The sequence below is a fragment of the Podarcis bocagei genome, assembly GCF_964188305.1.
Source record: "Podarcis bocagei genome assembly, chromosome: 10".
Classification (NCBI taxonomy): domain Eukaryota; kingdom Metazoa; phylum Chordata; class Lepidosauria; order Squamata; family Lacertidae; genus Podarcis; species Podarcis bocagei.
In genome coordinates, this window is record NC_138135.1 from 19,877,903 (window position 1) to 19,894,159 (window position 16,257).

Sequence of the window (16,257 nt, forward strand, 5' to 3'; positions counted from 1 at the left end):
ATAAAACTTATAAATCAATAAAATGCAATCCACTGACAAAAAGGGGGGAAAGTTTACCCCACCCACCCCATCATTAGCCATTTACTTCCTGTGCCCCCTCCAAGAAGCGGAAGATGGTATATGTGAGTCTCCTCCCCATTTTATCCTCACAACAGCCCTGTAAGGTAGGTTAGGCTGAAAGATGGCATCTGGCCCAAAGTCTTCCAGTTGGCTTCATGGCTTAGTGGGGATTTTAACCTGGGTCTCCTTAGGCCTAGTCTAACCCAGACTTCCCCATGTCTTGGTGCCCACTGGATGTTGCTGGACTACAGCTCCCATTCTCCTTGACCACTGGCTGCAGAATCCAAAACTTTTGGATAGCGTCAAGTTCAGGAAGGCTGCTCTAACCATTACACCACACTGGCCATAACTGTGAGTGTGACACCTAAAAACGGGTATTCTGGCCCACCTCACCATTACTGCAATAAACTATGCAAACTGATGCAGAATTATCTGATTAATCATATGTTTGGTCATATATTTAAAAATTTATATACCGCTATGTCATTTAAAAATATAACAAGGCAGTTTACAACAATAAAGCATAAAAACCGTAAGGAAGTTAAAAGCAGACATCAGTTAAGCACTGTAGAAGGACGGGTTCTTAATTGACTGCAGAGGCCTGGCGCAGCAGGAAAGTTTTCAGCAGGCATTTAAAACTTGGCCCAGAAGTTCAAAGCTCCCGCGATCAGAAGGCTGCCTTCAAGCGCGCCATAGCCCGAATAACCCGGCGCATTGGACGGGACGCGGCGGGCAAATCGCTTCTTGGAAAGCTTGTTCTCAGAAGCGCAGAGCAGCGCCTTGGCTGGACGTCGCTGAATCAGAAATGTGTAATCCCCGCCCCGCTGCCAGCACTTCTTCCCTAGACCAAGGTACAACTCGTGGGAAAGGCCCGCTCGCGAAAAGGGCCCGTGTCGCTTTAAAAAGCGGGATTTGGAGGGGAGGAGCGCGCAGCGAAAAGCGGCGCGAGGAGGAAGTGAAGTCAGTCTCGCGGTGGCGAATCCGCTGCTCGGAGCGGAGCGGACGAAAAAAGGAAAGAAAGCGAGCAGGCGGCGGGGCTGCGGGACCTGAGCTGGGCAGAGCCGCTTTGCATGGTGAGTGGCTTCGGAGAAGCGGGGTTTCCCGCCTCTCCCGCGCCCCGCTTTGGAGAGACCCTCTTTCCCCGGCGCGCGCGCGAGGGTGTGGTCGCAATGGGGGGCTTTGCTGGCGGCCGGTTGGCAGCGACCCCTCCCTCACCCGCCGCCGAAAGATCTCCGGCCTAAAAAGAGAGTCAAAAATGTTTGGGAATGTTGAGAAGGCACTGACTGGAATCCTCCTCCTCCTCCCCGCGCTTCCTTCACTAGTTAAGCCATAGGCGAGACCCGCTTGCTTGATGTTCTGGAGGCGCTTCCTCGTGGCTCTTCCCCCCCAATTCTGTGGCAGTAGCATATACAGTGGTACCTCAGGTTAAGTACTTAATTCGTTCCGGAGGTCCGTTCTTAACCTGAAACTGTTCTTAACCTGAAGCACCACTTTAGCTAATAGGGCCTCCCGCTGTTGCTGCGCGATTTCTGTTCTTATCCTGAAGCAAAATTCTTAACCTGAAGCACTATTTCTGGGTTAGCGGAGTCTGTAACCTGAAGCGTATGTAACCCGAGGTACCACTGTAGTTGCTCCAAATGTTGCTATTCGTTTTCAAAAACCGTGGCAAGACTATTAGCCCGCAGCTACGCTTCAAAGTATTGCCGAAGGGAACGCGCCGTTTCCTTAAAGCATTCGCTCCTTGTCTGGTCTTCCCTTCCTGAGGGCTTTTGTGTGTGCGCTTTTGAGGGAGACTCCTCGAAGTGCCATGAAAAGGCAGGGGACAGCCGATTAATTAGGTTTATTATTCTGTTTTTAGCATTGGGTGGGTGCGGTTGCTCTTTCTGGGTTTCCCACCTCGTGTTTTGTTGCGCGGTTTTCCTATTTTTTCTCCCATTTGGAGGTCCCAGGCAGACGTTGCCCAAAACATTCCCCACTGGGGGTGTCCGGAAATAACCGTGGTTGTGATGGTGGTCAGGGGTAGGGCAGGCCTCGGGGCGCCTTGTCGGCTCCTTGACTGGGCAGGCCGAGCTGGGGGAACAAGAGGCCTCTTTGGCTGCTTGAGAGATGCCCACAGTGGCATGTTCAGCCAGGACCTTGGGCTTTGGGGGCTCCCTTCATGGGGCAAAGTTCCCTGCTGCCAGTACCCCTCTCCCTGCAAGCATGGATGGAGCAGGAAAGTCAGCAGCCAGGGGATGCAGAAACAGCAGCTGCCGCAACTTGTTTACTTTCCTTGGTTGGGTCCAGAGGGAGAACCCTGTATGGCTGTGGTGCCCTGGCTGCATTTGCCAGGTGCAGGCAGGAGGATGTACTGTAGATCTGGGGTCCCCAATCTTTCTAGCCCAAAAGCACTTTTGGAAATCTAAGAAACAGACATGAGCATGAAAAAAATACCCGTTTTGCATAAACTGCCAAAACAGGCAAAAACATTTGCACTGCCTCAGAATAAATACAACCTCCCCCTTTAATATGTATTTATATATAAAATAGGGAGTTGCAGGGGGCTGTGGCAAGTGTTATCAGGGGTGTCTTTTGGGTGCCCATGGGAACCCCAGCTCTAGACATAGTTGAACTGTATTTTTTACAATAATTTTTATTAGTTTCCAAATCCAAAATACACCTCATTATATCTATATCAAATCACAATACCAAATCAAATACCCAATTGTATAATTTTGGTGCCCCCACCCCCCGTGTGCTAGAATTACAGGTTTGTTTTTTAAAAAAAATCTGCTTCCAAAGTCTTACTTAATCCAGTTGTATTCTAATCGTAATTACTCTATAATCCATTCAGCAGCTGCAACGTTTATAACTTCTATTTGTATTAACACATTCAATAATTTATTAGTCCACAAATGAAGATCTATATCCTTTTGCTACTGCGTGTAGTAATTATTTGTCCATAATTTTTCTTCTTTCTTTGCCAAATGTTAATCCATTTGTCCAGAAAGTCCCATGTCGCTCCAGTTGTTCTCTCTCCTTTCTTTTCTCAATTGTAGTTGCAATATAAATACATCAGCCTAGGGAAAAAGTTAACTGGCACCCCACCAAAGCCCTGACAGTTCTCCAATTTCTCTTCCTTTAGGTATTGTTGAACTGTAGCTCACATCATCCCTGATCTTTGGGCATGTTTGCTGGGGCTAATGGGAGTTGGAGTTCAGGAAATCACTGTTTTGATTTATTTACTAAGCAGTATCTAAATGCTGAAATAAATAAATAAAATATCTGGAGGGCCACAGGTTTTCGATTCCTAGTGCAGTGTGACCAAACAACAAGAAGCGAGAAATTAGGTTTTGTTTATATAACTTTTTAAAAAAAAAATATTGTGGCAGGCAATGTGTGTGTGTAGGAAGAGCTTGAATATTGGAAGCACAGTTCATCTCACGCATCCTCTCACTTTCTGTTCCCACCTGCCCCAGATTCCTAGTGGTGCAAGGCCACCTTGTATCATCAAGAGTGGAATGGGGTGAGACATTACATCACAATCACATTCCTGAATGCAGTGCTATACTTTATCCATAGAGATGAATGGCAACAAGTGACTCACTTTACCTTAGGATAAAGTGGGACACAGCTGGAGGAAGGTGACACTGAGCTTTTTCACCATATCAAGCTTTATCTTAATGTTTAGGCCCAACCTTGATCTTAATGTTCATGTCGTCAGTCACACCTAAATGTGACAATGTTGGGAACGAGCATTTCTGTAGCTAAAGTACCGAAGAGCCTGCCAAGATTACTGGGAGGCAAGGGAGTTCTAGTCATTTTCCCAGCTTCACTTGCTACCATTGCATGTGTCATATTCAGTCCCTGCTTCACATAACAACAGCTGCAGAAGCCTCAGTGATGAATAGGTTTGTCAAGGAAATAGGAAGAGTGGTCCTGCAACTGCCTTTCTTTCCCATCCACCATAGAGGCCATAAGTGGTAGCTTAGGGTCTGAAGTGTGTGATATGGCGCTTGTTTCTCTAAAATGCAGGTAAGCAGTGTTAGGAAAGGATTTCTCCCACCTTGCTAATATTTTAAAGGGGTAAGTGCCGAAGAATAAACACTAGTGTTTTGGACCTGATTCAGGTTGCATGTATTCTACTTTTGTGTTACAACTTTGAACAGTGCTGCGTTTGCTCACTTTTCAGAGCGTGATAATATTCTTGTATGCATTTGGATTTGATAGTGGGTTTCACAGAAGTATAGCTTGCATGCAGAAGTACATCATTTTTCCAGCCACTCTACAGTGGAAGTATCCTCACCACATTTTGGTTGGAGGAAACCAGCAGTTTTCAGCAGAAGCCAGATTTTTACCACTTTGATAGTCTGGCCTTTGTATTAGTCACAAAGCCACATTTTCTTCCTCTACCCAGCACCCCCCCCCCCAATTTTTTTTTAAAGCATGAAACAAACATGCACATAAGGCACTTGAAATAAAAAACAATGTGGACAGCATGCCTGATGCACTAGAGAGGGAGCTGTTGTATTTGATTTGGAGACTGTATGTTTCATTACAAGAGCAAATGTGAGGAAAATCGAGCTCACCCCTGCAGCAGAACCTCCTCACGTTTGCTCATAATTGGAGGAAATGGCCTCCTTTTCCAAAGTGAATTTGGGTCTAACTTCAGCCTTGGAATATTATTCTTTTTATTAATAACAATCTTTTTGGCCAGTGACCCATTGAGTAAATTGAGAAGCCTGAATTATATTTCCCTTTTGCCACTGTGGTTGGAGGCAGGTGTGTCTTGCAAGAAGCTTCTTCTGGAGCCAGGGTGTGAGAATAGAGGCCATAACCCATAGGATGAGGTTACCAGACGTCCCCGTTTCCCGGGGACAGTCCCCGGATTTACAAATCAGTCCCCATACAAAATCCATTGAAGTTGAAAAGTGTCCCTGGATTCATCGGAAAAAATCTGGTAACCTCACCATAGGAACTTCGTGCTTGTGTGAATTATTTGCACACATGTGTGTGCTCCTGTTACCCTCTGAATATCTAAAGTCTCCTGTGGGTTTGGATAAGATTGGTCTCTGTTACATTTGGAACAGTAAGACTTTTTTCAGCATCTACTTGCTATATCTCTTATCTGTTTCTCCACCACCACCTGTCTTTAGGTGTGCAGCTGACAGTTAAACTACCTGAGGCAAAAAAAAAAAAAGTTTTGCAAGTTGGCAGCACGTGAGCTGTTCAGGCTGTCTGTCCTCTGCGCAAACACCTCTCCGCATTTGACAGGCTTCACTCAATGGTTCACATGGGTAGGTCTCTTTCCTGTGAGCAGTTAGCTCTGTGCTAGTGAGCCTGTGAGTAGACACTGTGAATGTAATCATAAATGAAAACAACACTGCAAGCCCCCTAAATCACAGTCTAGAGTCAGTGTTAGAAACTCAGATATAAGGACCCAGGTGGGTCCTTAAACCAGAGTTACAGTTGCCAAAATGGAATGTTTAGTTGCCATTTAGGAGCCAGATAGGTCAAAAGCATATTTTTCAATGCAACTCTTGGGTTCATTCTGATTGTGCAGATAAAATATCACTGACGGAATTCTACAGGATGTGTTGTTAGTGTGTGAAAACAGGCAAGATTCAGGGATCCTCAGACATGTGCCTCCAGATGGTGGAGACGTCAGACGCCATTCTGGCTCCTGGCTTCACTTGGTTGCAAGTGACCGATAGCCAGGTAAAAAATGAGCCTGGCACATGGGAAATTTCAAACTCTACTAGAGGTGCAAGATAATTCCCACAAGCAACAGGAATAAAAAGGGCTCTTGTCAAACCTACATCCCAGATACTTAGCAGCTGGAAACCTGAACAGACAATGAGAACTGCTAAAAATAAAATAAAAGAATCATACCCAACTAAAGGAATTAAGGGGTTTTATCACCAAAGACCTCATTCTTACTATTGGAGTTTGAGGTGAGCAAGCAATCAGTGTAAATAATTGCCTACAAAGCAAAAAAATTAAAAGGGAGCACATCCAGTATTAATAGATGCCAGCTAGTATTCTGGTTTTCAACTTGACCAAAAAAGTCCACCTAGAGAACTACTGTCATTCACTCCTGCTTCCAGAAATACAATGTTTTGTGTTTCCTGGAACTTGGGAGCTGAGAATTTGATGTTGACAGCTACTTTCTTAATAAATATGACCTTTGCAACATGAGTCATATTTTTTTTAGGTTGTTGACTTGAACATATGTTTTTTCATGGCTGTGACGATGATATTATGATGACTGTTGTCCTTATATGATTGACACCCTTCATATCTTTACTTGGCGATTCAAGCACGTACCAGAAAGTTTAGGGTGAGATTCACCTAATGTGTCCCATCAGCAGAAGCTTCCCCCGCCCCCCGCCCTGAGGATTTCTGCTTGCACAATGGGACTTCTCCCCTCTCTCCTCTCCTTGCCCACCCCCTGAAATTATTCCATTTGACAGGCTGAACTGCTTGTGCTGATGGAACATTTCTCTTAAAACAGTGTTGAATTCTTTCCTGAGGTTTCAGCAGTTAATGTAGTCGCCCTGGTGCAACAGGTCTACTTTTAAAAAAGGAAGTGACTTTTTGTGGTTAGGAAAGTGATGGAGAAGTGTAGTCAAAAGTGTGGGATGAATGAATCAATAATGCAAAGCCATTTATCTTCCCTTGCATTTTGAAAATTCAGTTTCTTTGGCATTTTTCCTTGGAGCCTTATATAAATTTGATTTCTGAGTGTTTATTGTGCCTTCTCTCCCCCCACAAAAAAGTTGGTGTTTTTTTGTATCCCCTTGCCAATCTGTGAATTAAATACTTTGGTGTATTTTGCAACCTTTGCAACTAAAGCTATTTCACTTTCCCAGTTCTGACAAATGTTTGTACTGTTTTGTATTGGAAGTTTGGTGGCAATCCCTAGGTGGCACCAGTAAACATTGCAATCATTTTATAGTTTGGTTACATAGGTTCTGTTATCTCCATTTAACCTATTAAGCTTTTTTCTTATACTTGACCAACATTTTCTCTGCACACATTGCATTCAGTATAGGATTGCTCCTAATTTTTGTACAACATAATACGTTTTGTGATTTCCCCCGCATGCAAAAATTAAAACAAACAGATTTACCAAAGCTTTGAACTTTAAAGCTTCATTTAAAGTTCACTGCAGGCTCTGTGAAGCATAGAATCTACAATATTGCCACAGATTAATATATGCAGCCTGGGATTTGGACTGGGAACTCATAGTAGGAGTAGGAGTAATAATTCATTTATAATTGCTTCCCATGGAGCATCCCAAAGGGATTTACAGTATATTAAAAGCATGTATAAAACAGTCACATAGATTGCGTGGCAGCCATACCTTAGCAACAGTACTGCAGCTTGCTTTGCTTAAGGCAGGTGTGGAGAGGCTGTAGCCCTCCAGGTGATGTTGATCTCCAGCTCCCATCGAGCCCGGCCACCATGACTGATAGTTGAGCACAATTCAAAGTGCTGGTGTTGACCTTTAAAGCCCTAAATGGCCTCGGCCCAGTATACCTGAAGGAGCGTCTCCACCCCCATCATTCTGCCCAGACGCTGAGGTCCAGCACCGAGGGCCTTCTGGCGGTTCCCTCATTGCGAGAAGCAAAGCTACAGGGAACCAGGCAGAGGGCCTTCTCGGTAGTGGCGCCCGCCCTGTGGAACGCCCTCCCATCAGATGTCAAAGCGATAAATAACTACCTGACATTCAGAAGACATCTTAAGGCAGCCCTGTTCAGGGAAGTTTTTAATCTATGATGTTTTAGTGTATTTTTGGTGTCTATGGAAGCCACCCAGAGTGGCTGGGGAAACCCAGCCAGATGGGCGGGGTACAAATAATAAATTATTATTATTATTATTATTGTGCATCAGGGCAGCCACTGGTCACTTGCAGTAGGTGATAAGTGGCACACCTCTCTCCTTGGCTTTTGACACCTGAGATGTATGCTTTTTGGACCCACCTTCTGTGGTTGTAAGTGGCTTTAAACTATATTTAACATGGTGCTTTAGTTGTTTCAACCCACGCTGGGACTTGGGGTGGTGGGCAGGCAGGTCATAAACTGGTTATAATAAGAAGAATACATTTCCAGTCGTTAGTGGATAATTGGAGCCTGAGCCGCAGACCGATACTTATTTCCTGTGGTTTTTATTGCCAAGTTAAAACAATTTGGTCTGTCTTAGTGATTTCCTATTCCTTTGAGGTTTCCCCTTTGGAGTTTATTGTTCAGCGTCCCCACTTCCTTCGTACTCTGCTTTCATTCTCCTTGTCTGAGCTAGACTTAATTGTGCTTAAACTGCTTAGGCAAAGAACAGCAAGATTTGCAGCGGAGTGTGCAGGCAGACATTGTGGGATGGTAAAAGAAAAAAGAAAGTGCAATAAGCCAGTGTGGAAGTTACCACCTACCTGGGTAGTAAATATACATAGGAATGCCCTGCATATATATTTAAATTAAATTCAAATAAACGTAGTTAAGCTCATGACAGCTTGACTGCAGGCATTGATTTTCATTGTTACCATTTAAGTGGGAGAAAAGGAAAGCACTGAGGCCTATTAACACTAATTTTAGCTTGTGGAAAAGCTGTTTATTTCAGGCGTAGGCAAACTCGGCCCTCCAGATGTTTTGGGACTACAACTCCCATGATCCCTAGCTAACAGGACCTGTGGCCAGGGATGATGGGAATTGTAATCCCAAAACATCTGGAGGGCCAAGTTTGCCTATGCCTGGTTTATTTGTTACGTCAGCATACATCCCCTAGCAGTAATCAACCTGAAAAAATAATTTTATGGATAATAATAATTCAAGGTATTTTCCATTCAAAAATAAATCATTGAAAACATTACCATCCCATGTAACATCAGTGACTTTGTTGTCTGGCTGCATTGAGCATCTGGAAATTATGCATGAAAGGGAGCATGCAGATATGTTAATTAAGACAGCCCAAGGTGTTGTAGTTTGGAGATGAAAAGCTTTGGGGTTTCTGATAGCAGGGGTGGGGCAGAGTAAATCATTCCCAGCATTTCCTTATGACTTGTGAAAGTTTCCTTACCATTGGTCCATCTATCCCGGTATTGGTTCCTATGCCTGCCCCACAAGCCTTGGGCTCTGCTACCTGAAAGCCCTTAACATTTTACAACTGAGTCCTGGGCCACTTCCTTTTTTGAGAATGATTTTCCTCATCATTTTCACCACTGCATCCAAGCAGTGTCCCAGGGACTGCACAGCCTTTCCTGGTTCAGATGTTATGGAGAAATATGGTTGAGTGTGATCAGCACACTGACGGCACCTTGCCCCGAAACGCCTAATGACCACTCCCAATGGCTTCGTGTAGATATTAAATAGCACTGGAGATAAGAGAGTCCCCTGTGGCGTAGCTGCCAGGAAGCCAAAAGGCACTCTTCTGATGCTACTCTCTGGACTCGGTCTTGAAGTACGATTGCAGCCCCTAATTTCCATTCCCTGGAGCCGGTCCAGGAGGTTGCTGACGAGAGATCAAGAAGCTGGAGCAAGGTTGCACTCCCCCTGTCTGCAAAGGTCCTCAGAGAATGCTTGCACCTGCCCCACCACAGACCTCTTCACTACCTTCCCCCAAAAGAAGGAGTATTTGCAACTGGTCAGTAGTTGTTCCAGTCCAGAGCTGGTTTCTTCAGGAGCTGTTGCATCACTGCCTGTTTCAATGCAGCAGGGACCACCCCCTCACACAGTGAAGTGTCAAATAAATACATATTAATAAAACCCATTCATCATCAGCGAAAACACCAGCAGCAGTATATGCAAATAAAGTATATTGAGAAGTTCTGCCTTTTCCCCCAGTCTGTGGAAAGATATAAAATTCTGGTGTGAAATAGCTGTCAAGGAGGCCTCTATGATCTTCAGATGGTAATTGCTGGGCATATACTGGCCAGCTTGAGCTGCAGAGAGAGAATTAACCAAGAGATGAAAAGAAATCACATGCAATTCTTCTTTTGCAGGTAGAAGCCCTGTGATTTCCGAAGATTACGAGTAACCTGGCTTCAGCATCAATGATGGACCAGGTTGGAGCAAAAATTATTTGCAAATGATTGTATCGTCTGAAGAAATGTTGAGTTGTTTGTCCAAGAAAAGATATTTTTGAGTCACCTTTTCTAGAAGCCCCTACCCCCTTTCCCCCTAAAAGTGTTCAGCAGAACAAAGTTAGGAGCAAGCTGTGGCTCTCAGTTACTCCTGAGCTATGTAGAGACATAGGGAATCCCTGCTTAGGAGTGGTGGTCCCTGTCTCTTCCAAGTTCTCAAAGTTTACAAATTGCTGCAGTGCACAAGCACAGATCCCATATGTTTAGATAAGTGTTTTCTTGCGGAAAGCACTGCCCTTTTAAGGCAGCTCTAGCTCAGAATCACTTGAGAATTCAGTCCCGATAGCTGGCTTTGATTGTGCATGCACAACTACGAGGGACCATTTCCAGAAGAGTAGCTGTGTTAGTCTGTTGCGACAAAAAACAGCAAAGAGGCTTGTGGCACCTTAAAAGACAGGCCGGTTTATTATAGCATAAACTTCCACAGACATCGCCTGATGAAATGGACTGTAGTCCACGAAAGCTAATGCTGGCACAAGGCTCAGTCAGGCTGGTCCTTAATCTTATTTTGCAGACATCAAGTGTGAATTAAAAGATGCCAAGATCGCCTTATTAGCAATGGTGTGATGGTGATTCGAAGACAAGGGCAGTCGAAAAAGAAATGCACTACACTACAACAGAGTTACAAAATAACTGCCCCTGGGACACTAGAAACCATACTTGGCTCTGACTCCGGAGAGTTTGACAGTGCCTGGTATTTTTAGTATCTTGAGAGCTGCTAACTTCCCCTTTTTGTATTTAAATATAAACTGATATTCTCCAGTTTCACAGGGTAAGGTTATAGATATGCATAACCCCTGGATCAAGATAATAAAGGATTTCATGCACTAGAACTGCTATTATAAATATTTTTAAATAAGCATTAAATGAAGTTGGCTGCATGCTTGTTTATCATAAATAATACCTGTTCTGTTTCTCTCCCCCCCCCCCATTATAGGGTGATTATAATGGCCCCTTTCAGGAGGCACAGCTAACCAAGATTCTTCTCTACTCCTTCCTGGAGAAGTCTTCCGACTGCGCTTTTGCTTCAGAGCTTTGTGCTTTGAAAAACCAGTTGGTTTCAGAGCAGGACGATGATGATGAGCTTCAGACAGATGGCAACAGATTTGGGCAACCTGAGGACAGTAGGTATTTTATCTTGAGCAAACAAGTTTGGTTTGTTTGTTTGATACCCTGGCTTTTCCCTCAGTGCAGGACCCAAGGCTGCTGACAGCATGAATTAAAACAGACAGAACTACAAATATGCAATAAATATAAATATTTTAAGAACAGTTAAATAAATAAAACTATTAAAAATAGCTCTGCAAACAGTTAAGGCCATTTAAAAGCACACATGCAAAAACGTGCATTATTATCCTGGCTTTTCTGCAAGCAGCTCAGAGCAGTGTACCCCTTGCACACATAATTCTCTCAGTAGCCCTGTGATGTAGATTAGGCTGAGAGGCAGTGGCTGCCCTAAGGTTTCCTAGCAAGCTTTGTGGCAGGGATTTGAACCCTGGCCATAAATTCACCATGTAACCACCATGCTACGGTGGACACTTGTAGCAAATCCTCTGTGCTGTCCTCCTCAGCTGTCTGTTTGGAACCTAACTTAAACCTTGGGCAGATCCATGCCATGTGTCACATCCAGTGCATTTTTAAAGCGCATGACTTCCCCCCAAAGAATCTAGGGAACTGTAGTTTGTAAAGGGCCCTGTGAGTGGGAAGCTACGGTTCTCAGGATTCTTTAGGGGAAGTCCTGCTTTAAATGTGTGTTGGGTAGTTCTTCACCTGTGTGGTGTGGATATTCCCCTTATTTATTTGAACAATTTATATACCACTTAGCTACAGTAGTCTTTCAGTGATTTTTTTTTCAAAGGTGCAATACCAAAAATAACAACTAGTTTTCACTAAAAAAACAAAACATCAGTTAAAATGCCTGCTGGAATAAAAAAAGCCTTCAGTAGGCCCTGGAAGTTCAGAGAGGAAGAGCAGAGAATTCCATTCTGTTTAATCTTTTTTCAGTCATATATTCAGATGAAGAGGAAATTTTCCGGATTATTGGAGCTCAACTGGCTGAAATCGGAGATCAGCTGGCTGCCGAGATTGACCCATCGCTCATACAGAATCTTGCGCGGCAGTTTATGGCGGAGAACATGTCCAAAGAGGTGATTGAGAGGAATGAAATCTAAGGCTTACTTCAGAGTTTCATCTACCATGATAAGTGAAATCCTGGATCCAAATAACTGCTGTGTGGTTTTTCTGGGAACCCTTGCAAAGTCCATGCTTCTCTTGCAGAGGTGACTTGGTGAATGGGATGTATAATAATTACTTCAGCTTTACTGTTGGGACTGAGGAACATAAAATTGGAGTTGGGAGAGTGAGTTCAGGCATGTTTTGCTGTGGATTCTCCTACAATCTCGTGAGCTAAAAGGCAGTAATTTCTACTTCAGGAATGCAGGGATATGTCTTCTTCTTGGACAGAGGACAACAAGGCATTCAGCTTAGCTGCAAAACTGGCCCTGGGGCACAACAGTGTTCCATGAAGCAGGCGAGTCCAAGGCTTGCTCCCACTGCTTCCCTTGGGGTGATTTTTTAAAAGTCCCTCCCCCTGGAAGGTAGAATCATAGAATTATAGAGTTGGAAGGGACCATGAGGATATCTAGCCCAACCCTCTGCAAAGCAGGAATCTTTTTATCCAACTTGGTGCTTGAACCTACATCACTGAGATTAAGAGTCTCATGCTCTGCCAGCTGAGCTATGTCACCAGACTTCCATTATTTCTGTGGAGGGTGTTCTCATAAAAGCAGCCTCCCCATATGTGTAATGAAGCAGGCACAACCTCGAAAACAGAACATCATTTTTCACTGGAGGAGAATCTTGATTCTATGACTGTAATCTGTAATAGTACTTCTGTTGTGGTGGGAGCATGTTTTAAAGAAAATTTAAAACATGGAAGAGGTACAACTGTTGTTTTTTCATCTATTGGTGAGAATTGTTTTAAAAGGAATTACTTGTCAGTTAAGCAAAGGAGTGCCTACTAACAACAGATGTTGGAGGTGTGGAGCAAGCAAAGCAAAATTGACCCATGTTGTGGTTCATTTGGCCGGGGGCGGGGTTGGTTGCTTTCATTTATGTTAGAAGGTGTATTTCCATTTTGATCTCCCCCACAATAAATTGCATTAGGTTACTCACCAGAAATATGGTTATAAATGGAGAAGGCAGTCATTATTTTAAAGTGGGTGGCCAATGCATGATTATAAAAAAGTAGAATGCAACTTAATGCCACTCAAGCTTCAGTGGTGAAGGCCTATAAACAGTTGACACCTGCAAATTATAATCTAAAAGTATTTTGTCTTCTTTGAGGAGTTACTTTGCTATTGACATATTATTGGATTGCTGAATTTTGAAATCCGTACATAAATGAACCCATGTATAATTTAGAAAAAAAAATTAATTAATCTATCGTTGGTGGATGTTAATGATTGTTACACTGATCTTTGATGTTTGGAACTATTGTAATATAAACAGCAAAGGAGCAAAACAAAGATCCGCCAAATGCCTCGCGGTGTGTGGGGACAAGGGGGAAGAGAAAATAGGTTTTATTTGTGAGGGATTGGAGTAGAGAGGAACAGAAGAGCAGCATTTCAAAGAGGTACATTTCCCCCCTCTCTTTTCTTTAGGCAATAACCAATCACCTGTCTCAAGTAGTGAAGGAAGTTGTGCGAAGGATGCCTTTGGAAATGGAGCAGGAGAGAGCCATGCTAGTGGTAGCTATGGTTTTAGCCAAAAAAGTAGCAAACACTGTGCCATCTCTTCTACAACAAGTGTTCAGCACAACCGTGAACTACATCAACCAGAACCTCCGTGATTATGTGAACAACTTGGAACCTGAGGTGATATAAAATAAAATCCAGATGTTGCTATTTAATTATCTCCACGCCCAGTGAATAATTCAGCCCTACATTGGAAGCTAGGGGGGAAAGGAGTGGTTATTCAGGCCGTGTGAAATGTTGTAGGAAAAGAGTTTGTTGGGTCCCTGATTTTACATCATGTGTGAATAGGATGCACAACTGGGGCCCATGTACAAGTGGTGCTGCTTGTGGCCAGAGACAAAACAATGGGGCATGACTTATATACAGTCTCCCCATCTTGCATCCTCACATGCAAGAGGCAGTCACTGCAGTTCAAGTGACACATTCCAGCAAGACAGAAGGACTTGAGGGTGCCCACGGGGGAAATGGACTGGGGGAAATCCCGAGGGCCTGAAGATCCATACGTTTCCTCTGTTAGGATGAGGAAATTGAGCATTTTTGACTCTGTTTGGTGTGTTAGCCTTTCCAAGATCACCAAATTTTGGGGGCTTGCAAACCAGAGAAAACATTGTTAGCAACACACAGAGAGACCCCTGAAGCTTGTTTCATCAACTGCAAGATTTCAGTTGCAGCAGGGAGGAGTCAGGGAAGGCTGCTGCAGGCACATGTGTGTCCAGAGATGCCATGTTGGCAATATGTATTCTGACTTGTGAACCTGCCTTCAGTTGGACCCTAAAGGATGGGCTGGGGAAACCCAGACAGATGGGCGGGGTATAAAGAATAAATTATTATTATTATTATTATTATTATTATTATTATTATTATTATTATTATTATTTAATACATACAGGGTGTGTATGAAAGAAAAAGCCTTTTGGCGTTCACTTGTTTGGGAAATACCTAAATATGTGGACCATTGAATAGAACTGTAGTGGACTGAACATAACTCCCTCTTTTCTTTCTCTTCTAGAGGTGAATGAAGGGAACACAACATGTCTACCTTTAAGAAATCTTTTTTTTTTTTTTTACCAGGAAACAGTTAAAAGGAACTGTTTTAAGCTTTGCTTGCAATTTTTACCAATAGTAATTAGTTCCATTGTGCTGCTTACCTTGCTCTAAAGTATGAATTATGAATGACATTTTTTTTCTACTTGAAATACTTGGTCCTGCTCTACATCTCAGGAGGCAAGTGGCTATTTTTCTTGGGGTCATGGTGGGAGCAGTCCGTCATTCCTTGCAAATGACAAGCTTGGAGCAAAGGGTAGATGTTCTGTTCTGCCAGTTGCCAACTGGATTGGAGTGTTTGGGATCACTTATAAAACTACAAAGCCTTAATGAGCAATAGCAGGTGCTCCAACCCATCTAAGGACATTACTCTTGGGCATCAGTGAAAGGAATTGCACTAATGTGAAAAAACCTTAGCTTGGGGGAACAGTGCTGGCTATGTATGCTGCTAGTGCCCCATGGTACCTAGCCTTGGAGCAGCTTCATCTTTCCTGTTGTCTTGGAAACTGGCTCTAAAGAGCCAGTTGTTGTCCAGTTTTTAGCAGATCATTGTTAATTCAGGTAGTTGATATATATGTATTTGTGTTGCTGTTTGTAAAATTTCAACAATGAAAATTGTTTCCTGTTTTCTTTTTACATTAGGCAGCAAATTTTACAGCAAAGGTGGTTAACCTGTTGCCCTGGTAGCATGTGTTTCTGGACTCATCCGTGCCACCCAAACAGCCCAAATGAGTGGGAATGCTGTGGCCACAGGTCACCCACTCTTGCTTTAAATGAAGCTGCCTTGTGGTGTCCAATAAAAATCCCTTAAGGTTGCTCGATTGGTGGGTTCTGCTCTGTCATGCAAGTGTTTTATTTGCACTTGGGAATTTCCAGCTCATAATAGATTAGGTAGCCCTGGGCTCTTTCTTTGTAAACTTGCCAGCTCTTGGTATCGGTTTATAAATCTCTTGACATAGTTGCAAGCAGAGGGGTGGGTGTCTGTTTGTGTTTATGCGTGTGGATTGCTGGCCTTCTCCTTACACCACCAGCTAAATTTGAAAAGGTGTGTCCCCCCCACCCCACCCTATTGGACCACACCCTATAATCCTGAATAAAATTTTGATTCAGCATTAAGGGTTGAGAAAGTGTACACAGGGTGTATGTGGGAGTACTGCCTTAATAGTTCTCAATTTTAGACAAATTTACTTGACTTGGGAAAAAGTAAAATGTAGTTCAACTATGGACTAATTTGGAATTTTGGAAATGTGTATTCCACATGAGGAGTTCCAAGAAGTCCAACAG

At 43.4% G+C, this 16,257-nt stretch overlaps 1 protein-coding gene across 1 annotated transcript; it reads left to right on the top strand.

Moving 5' to 3' along the window:
- The first annotated feature begins 624 nt into the window (after nucleotides 1–624).
- BID (BH3 interacting domain death agonist) lies at nucleotides 625–15,588 on the top strand. Its single transcript, XM_081210595.1, has 6 exons — nucleotides 625–1,133; nucleotides 10,034–10,096; nucleotides 11,112–11,298; nucleotides 12,179–12,321; nucleotides 13,837–14,072; nucleotides 14,941–15,588. The coding sequence occupies exons 2-5, from the start codon at nucleotides 10,085–10,087 to the stop codon at nucleotides 14,056–14,058; spliced, it is 564 nt and encodes a 187-aa protein (XP_081066721.1). The 5' UTR covers nucleotides 625–1,133; nucleotides 10,034–10,084; the 3' UTR covers nucleotides 14,059–14,072; nucleotides 14,941–15,588.
- The last annotated feature ends 669 nt before the right edge of the window (nucleotides 15,589–16,257 follow it).

Coding starts and splice junctions, on each gene's coding strand:
- BID (XM_081210595.1), top strand. Junction 11,299..12,178: donor ATTTGGGCAACCTGAGGACA/GTAGGTATTTTA, acceptor ATCTTTTTTCAG/TCATATATTCAGATGAAGAG. Junction 12,322..13,836: donor CGGAGAACATGTCCAAAGAG/GTGATTGAGAGG, acceptor TCTTTTCTTTAG/GCAATAACCAATCACCTGTC.